Genomic DNA, 17,189 nt, shown 5'->3' on the forward strand with positions numbered 1-17,189 from the left:
CTGCTAGTTCCTTCTCAAGTTCTTGGATCATTCCTTAGTATGCAAAAAAAGTTAGCAAGCAGTTTTTGGGCACATATCTGTTAACTTTTTTTTTTTTTTTTTGATGGATGAATTTCCCTTGGGGGCGGGATGGTGAATGAACAATAAGGATGAATGACAGTCAGCCCTGTGTCATGAGCCTTTGTTCCCTTGGGGAAAGGACTGAAATGAACTCAGCTTGCTGTGAGACTGTAGGAAATGCATGTCTTTGTTTAGTGCACAGAGGGCTCTGTTACCTAAATGAAGGATAGCTGGACACATAGGAAGAGCTGTAGGAAGCTTGGATTTGGGCAGTGTTCGCAATGTAGAACTCACTTCCAAGGATCTTCCCATGGGGACAAATTCTGTTAAAGTTTAATTTTCTCAAATGCATATTTTGAAAAATAAATAAAACGATGGCAGTAAATTTCTGTTTTCTTTGAAGCCAGGCTTAACATGAGTAGAAGCATTGTACTCAAAGAAAAAAGTCGGTTACAGTCCAGTACCTCCCAGGCCCCTGCAACAGGTTTGACGGCAGCCACTATAGAGTCGGCAGCTTCCGGTTCAGTGAACGTGAATGTCTCAGTCAATATCTGCTCGGGGACCGTGCTGCTGAGTGCAGCACAAAGAACACAGGAATTTCATCCAAGATGCTGCCGCTCAGGCTTTCTGAATATACTCTATAATTAGGGTCTGCTTTCTCTGCAACTGAGGACCGAATTCAATATTTCAGTCATTAGAAATGCTGCGAAACAGAAAGAAGCATTATGCTCTTTGAGTACAATTTATTTTGTTCCATGTCTGTTTCTTAAAGCAAAGTAAAGTTTGCATTGGTTGATCTGGATTTATGCTACCAGCTCATCAAAATTTTAAGTTTAGGAAGTGAAGTTTAATCGCACACTCAATCACATACTCATACCTACAAAGGACTCTGTAAGTAGATGGTCTAAGGCAGTGCTTGAAGGTTTTAAAGTTTTCCTGTAACTGTGAAAGTCAAAAGCCAAACAACAAGACTTGACTTTAGTTTTTTAACTTAGATGTTATGCAATGTAACATCATGGAAATAGCAGTGGGAAAGCCTGAAAGTTTAAAATATGATGGATGGCACTGCTTATAAAAAGGAAAGGAAAACAAAGCAGAGAACAGGGCAAGGAGTGAGGATGGAGATGGGGTGTTATTTTAGAGGAGGGGTTGGCAGATTTTGTCTTTTAAGCTTCACAATTAATCAACTCTGGCCTCAAACTATTAAAGCTGCATAGACAAGAGTAAATAATGAGTGTCACTGTATTCCAATAAAACTTTATTGACAAAAGTAGTTGGTGGGCTGGACTTAGTCCACAAGTCACAGCCTCCTTTAGATGGCTGTTAACAGTATAACTTTGTGATAAGAAGTTCCAGTAGGGAGGTATATAAGTGAAGGAGCAAGCCATGGATACCTGAAGAACGTTTCAGGCAGATAGATGTTGTGACATGATCCACACAGCTTGCACTGTGATAACTGATCATTATTTACACATGCTTTTAATATAGTTTTCTTAAATGTAATTCAGTGCAACTCCATGGAGTTGATGAATCACAATGTATCAAACCACACCTGAAGCTATATTTGTAAATTGTCCACGTTAGCCTCATAAAGTCTGTAGCAGTGAACACTGATCTACGACTAAGTTTTTTGGCAACAAAGAAGCTTCTTAATTCAAAAGGCCTGAATGCATCATTTTATGATTCTTTTCCATACTGCCATATTCCTATGGAGGAGTTTGTGAAGATGACAACTGGTGACACCGAACACTTCCTATCAGGTGTTGTTCATCTGGTAAGTATAAACTAGAGTTGCAAAGTGCATGGTGTTCATTTTTACTAGTGGAATGTGAAAGTCATGAATGTGGGGTATATACAGCCTGATGCCTGAGTTAAAAGAAAGCCACAGAGTTTTCCTAAGCTGTGTGTGATCTCATGTCAAGGTGTTCATAGACTTAAAACGAGGCTAATTATAAAAAAAAAAATCCATCAGAGAGTTGTAAGTATTATGGGAGATAATTATGGAAACTCTTTAAAATTGTGCCTAGTCCATAGCAATTCCTCAACACATCAGCTATAATCACTATAAAACATTTTTATGTGATTTGTCCACTTGCTTCTTTTCTCCTTATCTATGAAATTTTGGTATTCTTTAATTGTCCACTTGAGATTGCTAAATTTCATTAATTTTATTTTCATGGGAAGGGCCTGGGAAGGTGTCATAGCTATATATGAAGCAGTATCTAGTCACACAGGTTCACAACAAATCTCTAAGACCGTAACTGATTTAATATTGGGGATCAGTTCAGCAGAGCACTTGCCATTGCGATGGAAATTTTCAGTAGAATCTTAAGGATTAAGTCTTGGTGTTTTCACTCCTGAGTGTGCCGGCTTTGTTGGCATACTCTACCAAAAGGAAACAAACAAAAACAGAGGAAAAATGATGCCAATAGTAATAGCCCAATAACCAATGGCCCATTATCATCTATAAAAAGTAATATTTATTTAGGAGCTATTATGTGTAGACTCAGTCTAGCAAATGCAAAGAAATACAGTCCTTACTCTGAAAGAAGGAATTACATCTAGTTTATTTATTTTTCTTTTTTTTTTTTTGAGGGAGGGCAATCAGTGTTAGCTATAATACCTGATGTAATCTGATATGACAACACTGGAGACAAAAAAGAACTTTCTTTTATTAATTATAAATGAGGCTATGAAAATATTCCAAATTAGCTATGCCCCCAAATGCAATTACAAGATTTCGTTAAATCTCTACATTTTACTGGCAGCTTTCCTAAGAATGAAATAAATGAAATCCCTATTATACACATGGGTCTATCACAAAGTTTTAAGGAAGCAGCTAGGGCTTCTTTTGAATAAAAATTATATTACTTTCCAATAGGCATGGTACCAGTATAAGCAAGATGCTGAATTCAGGGAGGGAAGGAGAGATAGCTCTGGCCACCTACTTCTTTCTCCAAGCATTTACCATAATGGTGCATCTTTTCTTAGAGTTTTCTCTCTCTGGGAAGTCATGAGTGGATTCATTCTTCAAACTTGCTCCTTATCTCCCTGCTCCCATTCCTAAAAGGCTGTCTCACCACAGGAGCAAAGTCTTACTTTTTCCAGGGCACCTGATTCAAGGCTAATATTCATGATCTTCTATGCACTGAATTCTCTCCTCCTGTCACCAGGAGGAAGACCATTTTTCATGGAAAGAACAAATCTGAGGTGGCGTGATTCCACTGAGTCAAGCAGTCTCGGAATAGTGACCTTGACTCAATGAAAAGAAACCAGTGTGAGTGCTCATTTCCCACAAGACAGATAAAGCTTCATTCTAAGACAAAACAGTAAGTTGGATGGTGAAGTACACTGGCCTCTGTGTACCATCTCAGGAAGCAACTTGGGTGCAGTGCTGTTCATATCCATGGCAAGTGCATTCATAGCTCTCCTGGCAAGATTGGTGGGGCTTGAATTGTTGCAATGGATTAGTAACTAAGGATACTGCTTTGGAAAATGAATCGCAGATCTCAGTATGAAGCAATGGGATAGTCCAAAATCCAATTCATATTGGTCCATGAATGAGAAAACCTTGGCTCAAAAGGTTGTATGTAAAGAATAGATTTCTTGCTCCCCAAGGGAAAATCCAAAATGGATGAAGTCAAATTGGAATTTAAAGCTACCTTATAATTTGAGTTTCAACAAATATACCACGTCTACTGAAAAAAGAAAGGTATTTAAGTGAGTTGTAAACATTTAAAAACACACATACATATTCAAAATCTAAGAGAAAGTACTCTTTATACTATGCCAAGTAGTCACTTAAGAATACTAGTGTATTCTGGGATAGGAAGATGTAATAGAATCATTATTCATATTTTCAAATGGAAAAATTTAAATACCAGTAGTAATTTTTAGTCAAGAGGACATCATTAATTCCCATAGATTATAACAGTGCATCCCCAGGTTTTGCAAACATACAGCTGTGCTGCAAATAAAGCAAGGCAGGAAACACAAAAAGGGTCAAGTAAAAATAAAGACATGAAATTACCACCTCAGCTATGTGTGGCTATGTTCAGGTTTCATCGTTAATGCTCCAAATAACCCCACCTAGTAATATAATAAAGTGTACTTTGATATTTTTCTCAAACATTGTACTTTTTGCTCTATGTCTTATATAGAATCTGTGGTCATAACAGCTGATCTGAGAGAGACAGACAGACACTCCAATTGTCTTGGAAATAAGTCCAAGTCCATGGCAAATTCACTGGAGACTAACTCAGAAGATAAAAGAATATTTCCTATACTCAACATTTAAAAACCTACTTGTTCAAACTCAGCACCACAAAGGGAAGAAAGGGAGGGAGAAAGGGAGTGAGGAAAGGAGGGAAGGGGAGGAGGGAGGAAGGAAATACTTGAGTTCATAAACACAATGTAGGAATCATGCATTTTATAAGTCAAGTTTTACATGATATCCCAGGGAGAGAGAGATAATACCTACATTCCACTCCCTCCTTATACTTTCTGTATCAAAATTCATGATTTAGAGGAACTACTAATAAATCCTAATATTATTTCCAGTAATTTGAATCAATTAAAGTTTCAATAGTCTACCTACACTGCCTAACTATGAGTTGTGGATAACATAGTAAGAGGAAGTAGGGTAAGCGCAAGGCATTCCATTTAACAAACTGGGTTCTTTTAACATAAGCTGACGTATTTCCGTACATATTTATAAGGCTTCTTGGTTATTATTAGGCTGTAATTGCAGTTGTTCTAACACCTAATAAGCCATGGTTGGAAAAACAAAGGCAGGTTAATTTGTGATTTCCTCTACTCATTGAGAGGCAAATTAAGTGTCAAACAGCTAATACAGAACATATTTCATTTTATGAGATTTTAATTTAATTCTGCACCATATCACTGATGCCTTAATATAGGGTGGTTTATCTAGAAAGAGGAGCAATTTATAAACCTCTTTCAATAGGATCTTTAACGATGGGATATGATAGCATAATTATCGCAGTGCCTGCCGTCTTCCTAAACAGACTTCTGTCAGCATTTCCATCAACACAAATCCTTGCTTCTCAGAGACTTATAATTTATTTTTTAAAGTTGGCATCAGAAGAATAATTGTGTGTATAAATGAGAATATCCCCAAATTTTGCCTTCTTATAATTAAAAATACTTTAAAAGCTTATCATACTTACATTATCTCATTTTCTATAAGACAATCAGATAGTAAGCATTTTGGGATTCAAGTTTTTGGATGAAATAATTTGAAGGTTTCTGTAAACTGAGTCAGCTTAGCCAACATTTCCCTCCACTTCCAAGATGATCACAGGCATGTGTGCATCACAGTCAGAGGTGCATGAGCAGCCCCAGGCCTCATTGTTGCACCAGGTCAGGAAGAAATGCCCAGCATACTCCATGCCACCAACTATCTCACGTGCCAACCCTCAATATTTGCTTAGAGCTGCATGTGTCTTTGAATTCTTCTTATAATTTGAAGAATTGGCTAAGGCAGATAGCTTCATTTGCATGTAATGACACCAGCACATCAAAATAAGTTGCCAGAGCTCACAATGTAAGCGAATGGCAAAGCAAAAAGAGGAATTCAAGTTCAGTCACCATCTCAGAGAGTGCACCAGCATGATTGCCCACTGAGCATCTTTTACAAGTACTGAGCCTTGTTCACAACCTAACAAGGAGCAGTGACCTCTAATGATAAATTACCAGGCAAGAGAAAAGTCACTACAATGAAAGTATACCAAGGTGCTATAGGAACAGCCTCTGGGATAGCCAGTGACATGACACTGGGGTCAGGCTTTGAGGATTAATAAGCAGGAACTTGCCGTATAGAAATGGTAGGCCCTTGAGGCCAATGCTGACAGAATGTCATGCTATGAACAGGGTGTGACATGCCATAACTTCTTAGAGCCCGCTTTATAAGATCAGTATTCACCCATTGACCTGCTGGATGAGTCAAAGTTGAGCAGTCCAAGGAAGTCACAGACCCACAAGCTCCCCATGCACCATGCCTGCAGCGATGATATTCTCTCTCAGAACCCTCCAGGACTTCTTTATCTGTTTAGGATCAGAATTACCTATCAGCCCTACATTACAAATCTTTGATAATTACACATGTAGGCTGCTAGAGAATAATTTAGTTAGGCACTGATAAAGTATCTTAAAGCTTGGCAGAAAAGGTAGAAAGTACTAAATGCACAGAAATCCCAGCTCAAAGTCATACCTGAAATGTAACTCCCTGCTCGAATCCCAGCATTCCCCAGAGCTGACCTGCCTTATCCTGTGTAGTTCTCACTCTGAGCCAATGTATGATAATAAGCAGGGCCCAGAACACACAGTAGAAGCTGTTCTATTCTGCCAAAGAACCAAGATATGGGATTTTTATTGATAAATTCATATTTGAATATAATTATGAGGCAAACTATAATGAACCTAAGGAAGTAGTTCAGTCTATTATTTAAACTCAGTTTTAAAATTTTCTCTAGAACACGAATTTTGAAAGAGTGAAGCACTCCCAAATTCCATAGAAAATCTGATTTAAATTACATCATCACAGAGACTCAGGTCTGGGAGGAATTAGCCATCCTTGTCTCCAAGGTCTTGCGTGATCTGTACCATGGGACAAATCCTCATCTGAGATCCATGTGGTCCCATCTGTACCATAAAAGCTCTGTATAACAGGGTGAATTACATCTTGTGTTTCAGAATGAATTTGGAATTTCCTTCCCTTTGTATAGAAGATCTTAAATTGGTCCCTTGGTTTTATGTGAGTGTATTTTTAGCAGGCATCAGAATTCTGTAAATACTTACTTGTGTTCCAGTGAGAAGTCGAAGAGTAAGTCAGAAGTTTCTGCATTCTCTCTCTATAAATACTCACTTCTCCTTTAATGCTTATAGAAGTCTGCAACCCAGATTCATTACTTACCTCCAGGCAAATCTGCACTGAAATTACAATTCAGTAATGGGAGATGGATCCAAAAAAACTGTTGGTAAAATATTATATGTGGACTTGCGCATGTAGTTAGGACTGTTAATATCAATTAATTCTGTTCACAGAGGAGGACTTGTTTTAAAACAACTTCATTTTTCTTTGGCATAATGTGTAATTACACAGCTGTAACTAATAGCCATGGAGATGCAATCCACAATCTAAATAACCAGCATTATTCTTCAAAGTACTATTTGTGCTTTCTTAACTTTACCGTCTCAGAATGAAAGGTGATTATTATAAATGACTAAATGTGTATATCAAGGCCATTAGCAAGGGACAGCCCCTCCCGCGGAGTGGTTTCTAGTGTTAGAGTATATGACAGTTTTCTGCAGAGTACTGCAAAAGAATTCTGTTTCAGCGTGTAAATCTACTATTCTTTTTACCTCTAAACCAAGAAAGATGATACTTATTTCCACAGGTTTTCTTTTTCCCTTTTCTAATACATGGTAGCACCACCATTCTTCCCTTTTATCTTTGTGCAAACCATGTGCTCGATCACATTTGCCATTTTGCTTGAATGACAGTCCCATCAATCAAGTGACTGTTAGTGTACATACCACAGGGACTATGAAAACGTACCATAAAAATTTCATTACGATCCATTGTGATCCCCAGGACAGGACTTTCATGTAACAAAAAAATTTTAGCATCAAAAACTTCAAACTAATCTCAACCAAATACATATTCTAAGTAGTAACCATCCATGAAGATTTAACTCTTTAATTTTGTATTTACAGTCCACAGAACACACATCAGCAAAATATATAGGAAATACTTGCCAGCTACTTCGTGTGACAAGTATTCCTCAGGAAGCAGCAGGGATGTGCTTCAGTGAATCCAGGAACAGACAGGCTTGCTGTATTTCAAAAGTAAATCTTACACTTCTATCACATCTTCAAAGCCCAGCAGACACGCCACTAACAAAAGTCCTGAGACCACCAACACCGGTATCTTGTACCATTTCAATAATGGGTGAAGTTTTAATACTTACACATGCAACGGAGGAATAGGAGACGGATCGTAATGGTAACGCCCCTCATGATGTCTGGCATCAATTGGTACAGGAGGATGGAAGGCAGGAAAAAGATGAGGAGGGTCTGAAAAAGAAAGAAGACTCATCCTATGTAAAATGAACATTTTGAAACAGCATCCCAACTCATGAAGCAACACTGCTATACTGCCTTCACCTCTTTTAATGAATATTCTCCAACTCTTGAAAATTAATGGTGAGACTTACTGAGGCACCGCAGAAGTGTGAATGGGCAAATATATGCACCTGCTATGGAGAAAGCTGAGCCTGTAGTGCATCTAAAGCCCAGACAGGAAAGCAGGAGCAAGAGAAGCAGCATAACTCCCTACCCAGAAGAAAGTCTGCCCAGAGGGAAGGCAGATGGAAGCCACAAAACCAAGAGGAAAATTACATTGTCAAGTAAACTTTAGACAAATGCTTTTTTTTTTGGTAATCTAAATATTACTTTCAAGTCTCCCACTGCCTTGATGATGATTGTCAAGGCTGTTCTTTCCAAAGCTTCTGCTAGAATCTACTTGCATATATACACACACATAACATGCCTTTATTTGATTTATTTTCTTATTTAGAATGGCACCCAGACAGTTCCGAAAGTCTGAATAGTTTGCCTTAGTGCTGAGGGTAGCAGGCTCAAAGGCAAGTTCAAGGGAGGCCCTGTGAAGAGGTTCCGCGTGACCACTGGAAGGTGGCATAGAACCAGGCTGTGGAGGTCCCAGAGACTGCTAATCGCACACAGGGCAGGATGTGGACAGCGCCCCTTGAGAAGGCTGTAGATGACATTACACGTGTCTGCTGAGTTCAGGTGACTAGGATTTTCTTCCCCATATATCCATCTATTTTCTAGTTTTTCTTCAACAAATATCTTTTAGCATTATAAGCATAATAGACCCTTTTTTCTTTTTTTAAGGACCACACATATTTCCCTTGTTTTGAGCTTTGCCCCTGCTTCTTTCCCTTGACAATCTAAGACTGTAGTAATGAAGAAAAAATAAAGTAGGAGTGAAACCCTTTGAGCAGGGCATTGATAGAAGCTGTTCGGTCCCCTGGGGGTGGGGGAGGCTGACTCTACCGGTATTTACCAGATCCAGGACCAAGAAAATCCAAGAGGGCTGTGGTATGAACAATGCCACTTATTCTTCCTCAATGAATTTTGTGCTTGTTGTAAAATCAGGTGAGCAGGGATTGAGTAGTACAGAAGTAGAAAAAAAAAATCTTTCTGGAATTATTAAACCATTGTCACTGTGGTATCATGACATATAACACCACTGAAAAATTCAACAGGTGATGAATACCCTAAGTACCTCATCATTTATCACACTTTACACATTTCATAAAATCCATATGAAAAACCAATTATATTTTTAAGTTCAGAAATTAGTACTTATGGATGTGAGAGTCATGTCTGTTGTAATAAGTATTAATAGTTGATTTGCTCCTCACAAAAAGTCCTACATCAGTTCTTGAAAGTCAGAGAAATAAACTCAAGAGTTTGACATACGGTGATACAGACTTTTACTTCCTTGTTTGTTGGCTCTTGGCTATCATCTTCATAACGCAATTCTCTCCACCAGATAAGTGGTTGTTCAGTGTATCTGATTTTCTCTATATGGCTGCAACTAAGAATTATGACAAAGTACAAATCCATAGTTCACACACACAAGACTAAACTGTAAATTTACTCCACATTAATATATAACTCCTATATCTGGGAAATAACAGCCATTATCTTTTATACAAGTATTTTATAATGAAGTTGGAGTGACTATGAGCCCAGGGAAGGAGACCAGCTAGTTAATCCTATAAAACCAAAGGAGAATACCCCAGCAGTACAAAAACCTCTTCCCCCAGGAAACCCTACAGCACTATCACTGACATTGAATAGACTTTGCTGTCTTTTCAAGAAATTATTCTTTTCAGTTAGTCACTCATTTTCCCCCCTCTCCTTTCAGAATGAAAGAAAATGACCAAGCACAGCCAACAACGTTTGTGAGGAAAATATAAAACACAGTTACTGTGGCATTAATACCTACTTCTCAAGTGCTCAGTCTACAGCATTTTGTGAGTTGAAAAGTTAATTCTGACTGAGTGTGCGTGGCACAACTTTGTAACACTGTTCATACAGAGCATTTATTGATGTCCCAAGGAAATTTACAAATTCAAAATTCTGGTATTAGGTTTAAAGAAAGAACAGAAAATTAATGGATGTGGTCTGATATGACCAAAAAAGACATCCAGTTCTAGTTTGCTTCATAGTTTCTTTGTTTCCCTCTTGATGAAATTTAAAATAACTTTTCCTGGACTGTTGAAGTCTGTGTGAACAACTGTAGCTTGTGTGGTTATTAGCGGAAATCACACCTCGTAAGCCACTTCATAGCTTCATGAGATAAAAGAAGAATAAAAATCAGGAAGACCATGTCCTTTAACACATATGGCATCACATGACAGGAATCCTAACACATTTCTCAAAAGATGTTCTGACTCCTCAAACACTGGGTGCTTGCCTCGCAGCTTGCTTTGTCGTTCCTATGCGGATCAACAGCATATTCTGTCACAGTCCCCAAAAGCTGTCCATGGAAACTCACATGACAAGAAGAGGCCCCTGTGGCCAGCAGTCACCATAACTATCCACATGGCGGTTTATTATTTACACATGAGCAGTGCAGCTGTGTCATATCATAACTCAAGTGTATGTGTAATAAGTTACCGCGTCACCGCCATCTCCTGCCCTGGCCCTTGACAAAACACCGCATGATGACTTCTCCAAAGTCAGGCAAAAATTGCTGAAGCAGAAGGAAGTGCCACTAAACCTGGCTACCTCCTATTTATCATGCAATTTCCTGACTGATGGTTCCACAAACCAGCTGCTAAGTGCTGTGTACTCTACTGTCAGCAAACTAACGTGCTAAATGGAAGACAGGGAGAATAATGTGCAGAACCGGGGGAATCAATTTTACCGAGGGAATTAAAATTCTACCAGGTGGGGGTGGGTCTGTGGAGCAGTGGTAAGCAGTGGACTGTACATGCGTATAGTTGCAAAGATGATTTATTACAGACTTGCAAGCAAGAGGTTTGCTTGCAAACCTCTTGTACAGAGTCCTCTCATACTAAACACAGATTTGAAGAGAGTGCATAGTGTCTGAGCCTTGAGTGGCAATTGTCTTGAAACCCTGTAAATATGTAATTGGCTTGACACATGTTTAAATCGAAATGCATAGCAAAAATATTTGTGCTGGGTAGAGTTGTCAGTATTCAGTGTCGCACTGGCTGTCATTGTGCTAAATATTAAGGGTCTCATTAGGAACGAGAGGCATTGATTTTTAGGTCTCTTCACAACAGCCTGGGTTGATCATAAAACTTGTAGCCAGAGAATAACCAAGAAAGACACTTGGAGATGTATCTTCAGTTGCATCCTACTCCCAGGAAATAGTTTTAGTATCCTCGGACTATAGGATCTCTTGGATGACATCCTGGGAAAGTGTCTTTTAAGGTTTGAAATTTACATACAAAAACTGTAGATTGAAAAAGAGAAGTCAAAGTTGTCTCAGTTAGTGCCCTGAAGGAGTAATTCACCAAGTGATGCTTGAGTGGCCCCGACAGTGCCTGGAAACAGGAGAAAACTGTGGGTACAGATGGCCTCCAGGCTGACTCAGGAATGGACATGGTCTGTATACTGGTCTTAAGATTTATTCTAGACCAGGGCTAGATATTATTTTCCTGTGGTTAGATCAGCTCCATTCACAAGAATGGACAGCCCTTTCAAACTCACTCAATCACCCGCCATCAGTAGAAATACTGCTAACCTCATGTACAGGTTCCTGTGTACAACTATGCCAAAATCAAAATAATCCTCCATTTTCTTCATTTTCTTTCATATGAGGTCTCAGGTGAAGTTTCAAATTGGAGAGGGGGGAGGAGAGGGAGAAAAACTCCAATGTCAAGAAACCCACTCTGAAAGATGGTAGAAAAGCAGCCCAGGCCTCATCACTATCTCTGCCCAACTTGAGGCATGTCCAATCAGCACGTAGAACCTGAAAGACCTTTTCCAGGGCCCGGTACCTAAGGGGGACATTGCTACTCAGGCTGACTCCAACACCCAAATGGATTCACTAATTCAAACACACTTAGTATTCCCACCTATGACAACATGGTGCCAGAAAAGAGCTGATGCCAGGAAATACTTGACCATCATGGTCTAGAGCAACAAGCTTTGGGCAAGATAGTCCGTGGCTCAACAGTTTACTGTGAGTGGAACATGAGGAGTCCCACTCATGGCAACAGCTTTGCCCTTGCTCTGTATCCCCACAGCGTCATCCCATGGAATACCCAATGGAGCATCAGGGATTTTCTTTCTGGTCTTATATGCATATCATTTGGAACTGAAAAGTTCTCCAGAGGCATAGGCATGGAGCATCTTGTTTATATGACCCTCCATGATATGATGCAAGTTTTAAGAAACTGTGGTTCTAGCATACTCTAGAAATTGTGATGTCCTGCACTTAAAAAATTTAAAAAAAAATCTACTGGAGGGCAGAGATGGGAGGATGATATTTCGAAGTCAGACTGGACAAAAAAACGTTAGCAAGACCTCAAATCTCAAAAAATAAACTGGGCAGAGGGCAGAGGATCATGGTCCAAGGCCTCTAAGCAAAAGCAAGATCCTACCTGATAAATAAAATAAAAACAAAAAGTGCTGGGGACATGGCTTAAGTGATGCTTGCCTACAAGTGTAAAGCCCTGAGTTCAAACCCCAATGCCACAAAAAAGTGCTATTTTATCACTTTATACCATAGCAGGAGCTTTAACTTGGAGAGTATATGCTATAGAGGAGATCTGAAAACCATTCCAGATGGTCCTGTTGTTGTTTTTGTTTTTTGTAAATAAAGTTTTATTAGAATACTGCCTTGCTATTTTGTTGTGTACTACCTATGGCTGTATTTGCCAAACAATAGTACAACTGATGAGGCAAGACATAACACAAGGTCTACAACACCCATGTTCACTATCTGGCCCTTTATGGAAAAAGTCTGATGTAACCTATGCTAGAGTACCATCATGAAGCAATTTTCAGATTTTGTAAAAAACACTTATCATTTTTTTTCTGTATGGATATCTATTTCTTGAGTGATAACAGTATGCATGCAACATACCTTATATGCCAACCTGCATGACTTAGAAATATCTTTATAGGAAAAGTGTTCACACTAATAATTGATAAAGAGACATCCTATTTTAGCAAAACCTATAAGGAATACATAAATGCTAAGATAAGAATGAGAATGGATGAAAAATTGACCATAAATCTAGCAAACCATGCCAATGATTGCTTAATGCTTGCAAGTTTAATTTATCTTACAAATTAATAAAAAACATATACAAATTTACAAAGAAAGCTAATTAGCAACAAAAACTGTGCTAATTTTAAAACCTAATAAGTTTTTACTTCCGGCAACTGACAGTCCTGACTCCTCATGCACAAATTCACATGGGAGTTCTCTCATCACTCAAGTAACATACTTTCCACCATTTCTTCTGTGCAAGCATATGAAATTAATTAACTTAATACTTTAGACCTAAATATTCTCCACTGCTATAACACTGCACACAGCACAATGCATTCTTTCTATAACACTCCAATTCATACTATGTTCCTTCACAAACATAAATGGGTTTCTGCAAGGGAATTAAGAAAGAAGAAATCTGTTTTTACTGCCTCAAATGTGTCCTGGGCAGTGAACAAACAAATGATTTCTCCCATGTCTGGAACCTTATAGCTCCTTTTGTCAACAAATCTGCATGTTTCTCATCTAAAGATCTACTGGATGTCCAATAGCAGAAACAAAGTCACAGCTCCCTATGGGCCGGCCAATGAAATTCTCCCATCCAGAGTTTCTTGAGTGGGTCTTGCCTATGATCCTCCATACATGTATGATTCTACATTCTTCTGCTGCCTACAGCTTTCCTGCCAAGATAAGAAAGAAAAACTAACCAGAGGGAAAGGCAGCAAAGAGAAACAAGACAAAGTTCACAGGTACTATATCTAAACTTCAGAACTCTCCCAAGTAAACCACATGAAAACATAAGAAGAATCGGGACACTGAAAAGTGGCAAATCCATGTACTTTGAAATGGCTAATGGTGTACTTTTGTTGACAATAAATAAGCTTAGAAGTTAAAGATGGAAATTGGCTACTAGTGACAAATTCTTTTATCAATAACAACATTTTTTTTGTACAGCAGGATTCACAAATCAAATCCATAACTGCAAAAACATATTTTAGGATTCTTAATGCTTATGAAATGAGAGTAGAGGATGTAATGCTTCCAGGAAAAATGTCTGGAATCCCAGACTTAAGTGCAGAAGGCACTCAGAAGTTGCCCAGCTCAGTTAGCAAAACACCAAGCAAAGGCAAGGTACAAACTGTGTGCTATCCAAAATAAGTCACTAAAAAGAGGACTCAAACAGCACTGCAAAATTAGCAGAAGCAAATATTGAAGCATAAAAGCAAAGTAACTTAGCACTTGGTATTTGATAATGCTTACATATGTTTTCTCATGGAGTCTCCCTGATAATCTTAAAATCAACATTTCTAATGCTTTACAATTATTCCCTTACACCTTGCTTCTCTTTATTTCCTAATATCAAGAAAATCCAGAGAACTAAGGAGGGAAGTCTACTTTCTGTTTAGATGCATTAAATGATCTATCCTAAATCCCATAAAACCAGGCCTCAGGATGCAAGTTGGATGCTCTTTTTATTCTAATACTAGAATACACTGGAAGTGTCATTCCAAATGTAATCCCCATCAGGGGACAGAAAATCAGGCACTGTTGTAGTGCCCCAAGTTCTCTGTCAGTCCTGTTTCTGAAGGGGGAATGCTGAGGAGCTCTTAGGCAGCACACATCCAGGCCTGCTTGGAGAAGGACTGGGATGAGATTTGGAGCACCAGCGGTTTACCTTTGCTTTCCCCATTCCACAGAAGAGAATGACACCACCAGTCAAAGGGAGTCGCCCATCAAATACCACTTCCTGAAGCACTGGGAAGCCAATGGAAAACCTGCATCTGTGCTGATTACCAACTTTGTAACAGTAAGAAATCAATGGCACATATATTCCTTTTGCTCCAACTTAAACAAGAAGCTTTTGGAACGTAGCTTATTGACTCTCCTTTCTTGAATCTCCACCATCCATCCAATTTGTGGTTCCTGTCAATCAACAACTAAAGGTCTGCCAAGGATTGACCCATTTATAGTAATAGTAACAATCGAGACAATCTGAAGGACCCATGGGACTGTGTGCTCCTTCCTCTCTTCTTTGTAATTCAGGTTAGCTAGCACTACTAGAGACACCTGTGAACCTCCATGTGCACCTGCACCCTGTCCTTGCCCCTCCCTCCCTCACTAAACCCTCGGCCCTGCAGGTGTACTGGAGCATTCTCTCACACACGTGCTCCTTTGCTGAAGAGTGAACTGTGAACAGACACATGCACAGCTGAGGGGATAAGAATACCCTGTCACACTTACCTTGTCCCATTATCCTGCCAAGCACTGTGCTAACAAGTCCCGCCTGGTGTACCCTGCCAGATCAGCACTAATTGCTTCCCTCCCTGACTATCGAAACAGCTCACTTATCCTTGTGTTCTCAGTAGGAACACAATGAATGTTTATTACAGAATAGGTGAAGAAGAGGAGTTAACGACAAGAAAGGAAACTGAGGCCATGCAATGGCAGTGGTAGCCCAGGCCAGCTCCAATGGGGCATTGCAGGACTCTTCCATTCACAGACGCAGCCTCTCGTCCTTCTGGAACCCACTGCAGAATTTGACACACTTCCTGTGCTCCTAGAATGAACAGGGCCAATGCTGAGCTGAGGCAGGCACACAGTGAGCCAAATCCTAGGGCTCGAAGTTCACCTTTGCAGTCCATGGGCTGCCTGCTGGGCAGTGTGTAACTTCTGTGGGCACCTCACCACCATCCCAGCCCTATGACAAGGAAGACAATGGCTGGCACTCAGCAAGAACACCCACACACTGGAACCTTTCCAAGAGTCCCAAAGTCCTTTCCCATCAAGGAAATATTGATGCTCCAGTGCATTCAGGACACTTGAGGAGGGTGCTAATGCCCATTTTGAAAAAGCTCTTTGACACAAAGGGTTGGAGGTCAAAAGTTTAAAGGCTCCTGACAGAAATGACAGGACACCCTCTGCCCCCACCTCCCCCTTTTTTGTCAATAACATCAAAGGCCCTAGCCTGTTCTTAATGCTATTATTGTTACGCCTTTGGAATCCATTGAAATTCCAGCATGTTTATTGCACACTGGGAGTATTAAAAGGCTCCACTTTCTTGTCCCTTAAACTCTGAACTCTCACTGTCTCTGAAGTATCATTGTGTATAAGGAACACACAAAGCTTTTAAGCAAAGACTATTTTAAGTGCTTCTTTCAGCATGACTGTAAAATAATAAAGCACGTAAGTGGTCCCATTGCAAGGGTGAGCAGGGAAATGAGGGAGAAGGGAGAGAATCCCCCACTGCTTAGGGGAAGGAAATTCCCTCCACACTGCTCAGCTCATGAGACTGCCATAGGGAAACACTCTATATGTCTCACATTTCTCCTCCTTGCAATCCTCTTATTAGCCACTATTCACACATTCTCCACAGCCTCAAAGACATTGGCTATGTAAGCACCTATCAAATGATCACCTGAGGGATTCCAAAATGTCTTTCTGCTTAAGAGCATCTTTTCAAGCCCAACATCCAGCTGGCAGTTGCCCCAAAATGTGCAGATACAAAGTCCACAGCTGCCTCCAGGCTGGTTTATAACTACCCCAAGTTGCATACCGAGAGTTCACATTTGTGACTTCCACTCACTCTCCTTGGCTACCCTTCATCACTATCTCACCTGGCTTCCCATCTTGATTCCTACCTTAATTCCACTTAGAAGGCTAAATAAATTGCAAATTATTTCTAACCTGCCACCTCTTAGTGTACTCACACCCATGGTAACATCCTCGGACATCTAAGAGGCACCTAACATTGGGCCCCCAAGCCCATTATGATCACTGAGGACAGACTGCTCATTTCCCACTCTTTCCCTGTTTCTGGGGA

At 39.7% G+C, this 17,189-nt stretch overlaps 1 protein-coding gene across 14 annotated transcripts in view; it reads right to left on the bottom strand.

The window, feature by feature from the left end:
• The window catches only part of Gli3 (GLI family zinc finger 3), a 261,013-nt gene that overhangs the window by 105,617 nt on the left and 138,207 nt on the right, over nucleotides 1–17,189 (bottom strand). For all 14 annotated transcript variants that reach the window (XM_020152773.2, XM_074065365.1, XM_074065372.1 and 11 more), the window contains one exon: nucleotides 8,052–8,157. In XM_020152773.2, the coding sequence (XP_020008362.1) occupies nucleotides 8,052–8,157 (106 nt within the window). The remainder of the gene's footprint in view (nucleotides 1–8,051; nucleotides 8,158–17,189) is intronic.

Source organism: Castor canadensis, chromosome 2 (assembly GCF_047511655.1).
Source record: "Castor canadensis chromosome 2, mCasCan1.hap1v2, whole genome shotgun sequence".
NCBI lineage: Eukaryota > Metazoa > Chordata > Mammalia > Rodentia > Castoridae > Castor > Castor canadensis.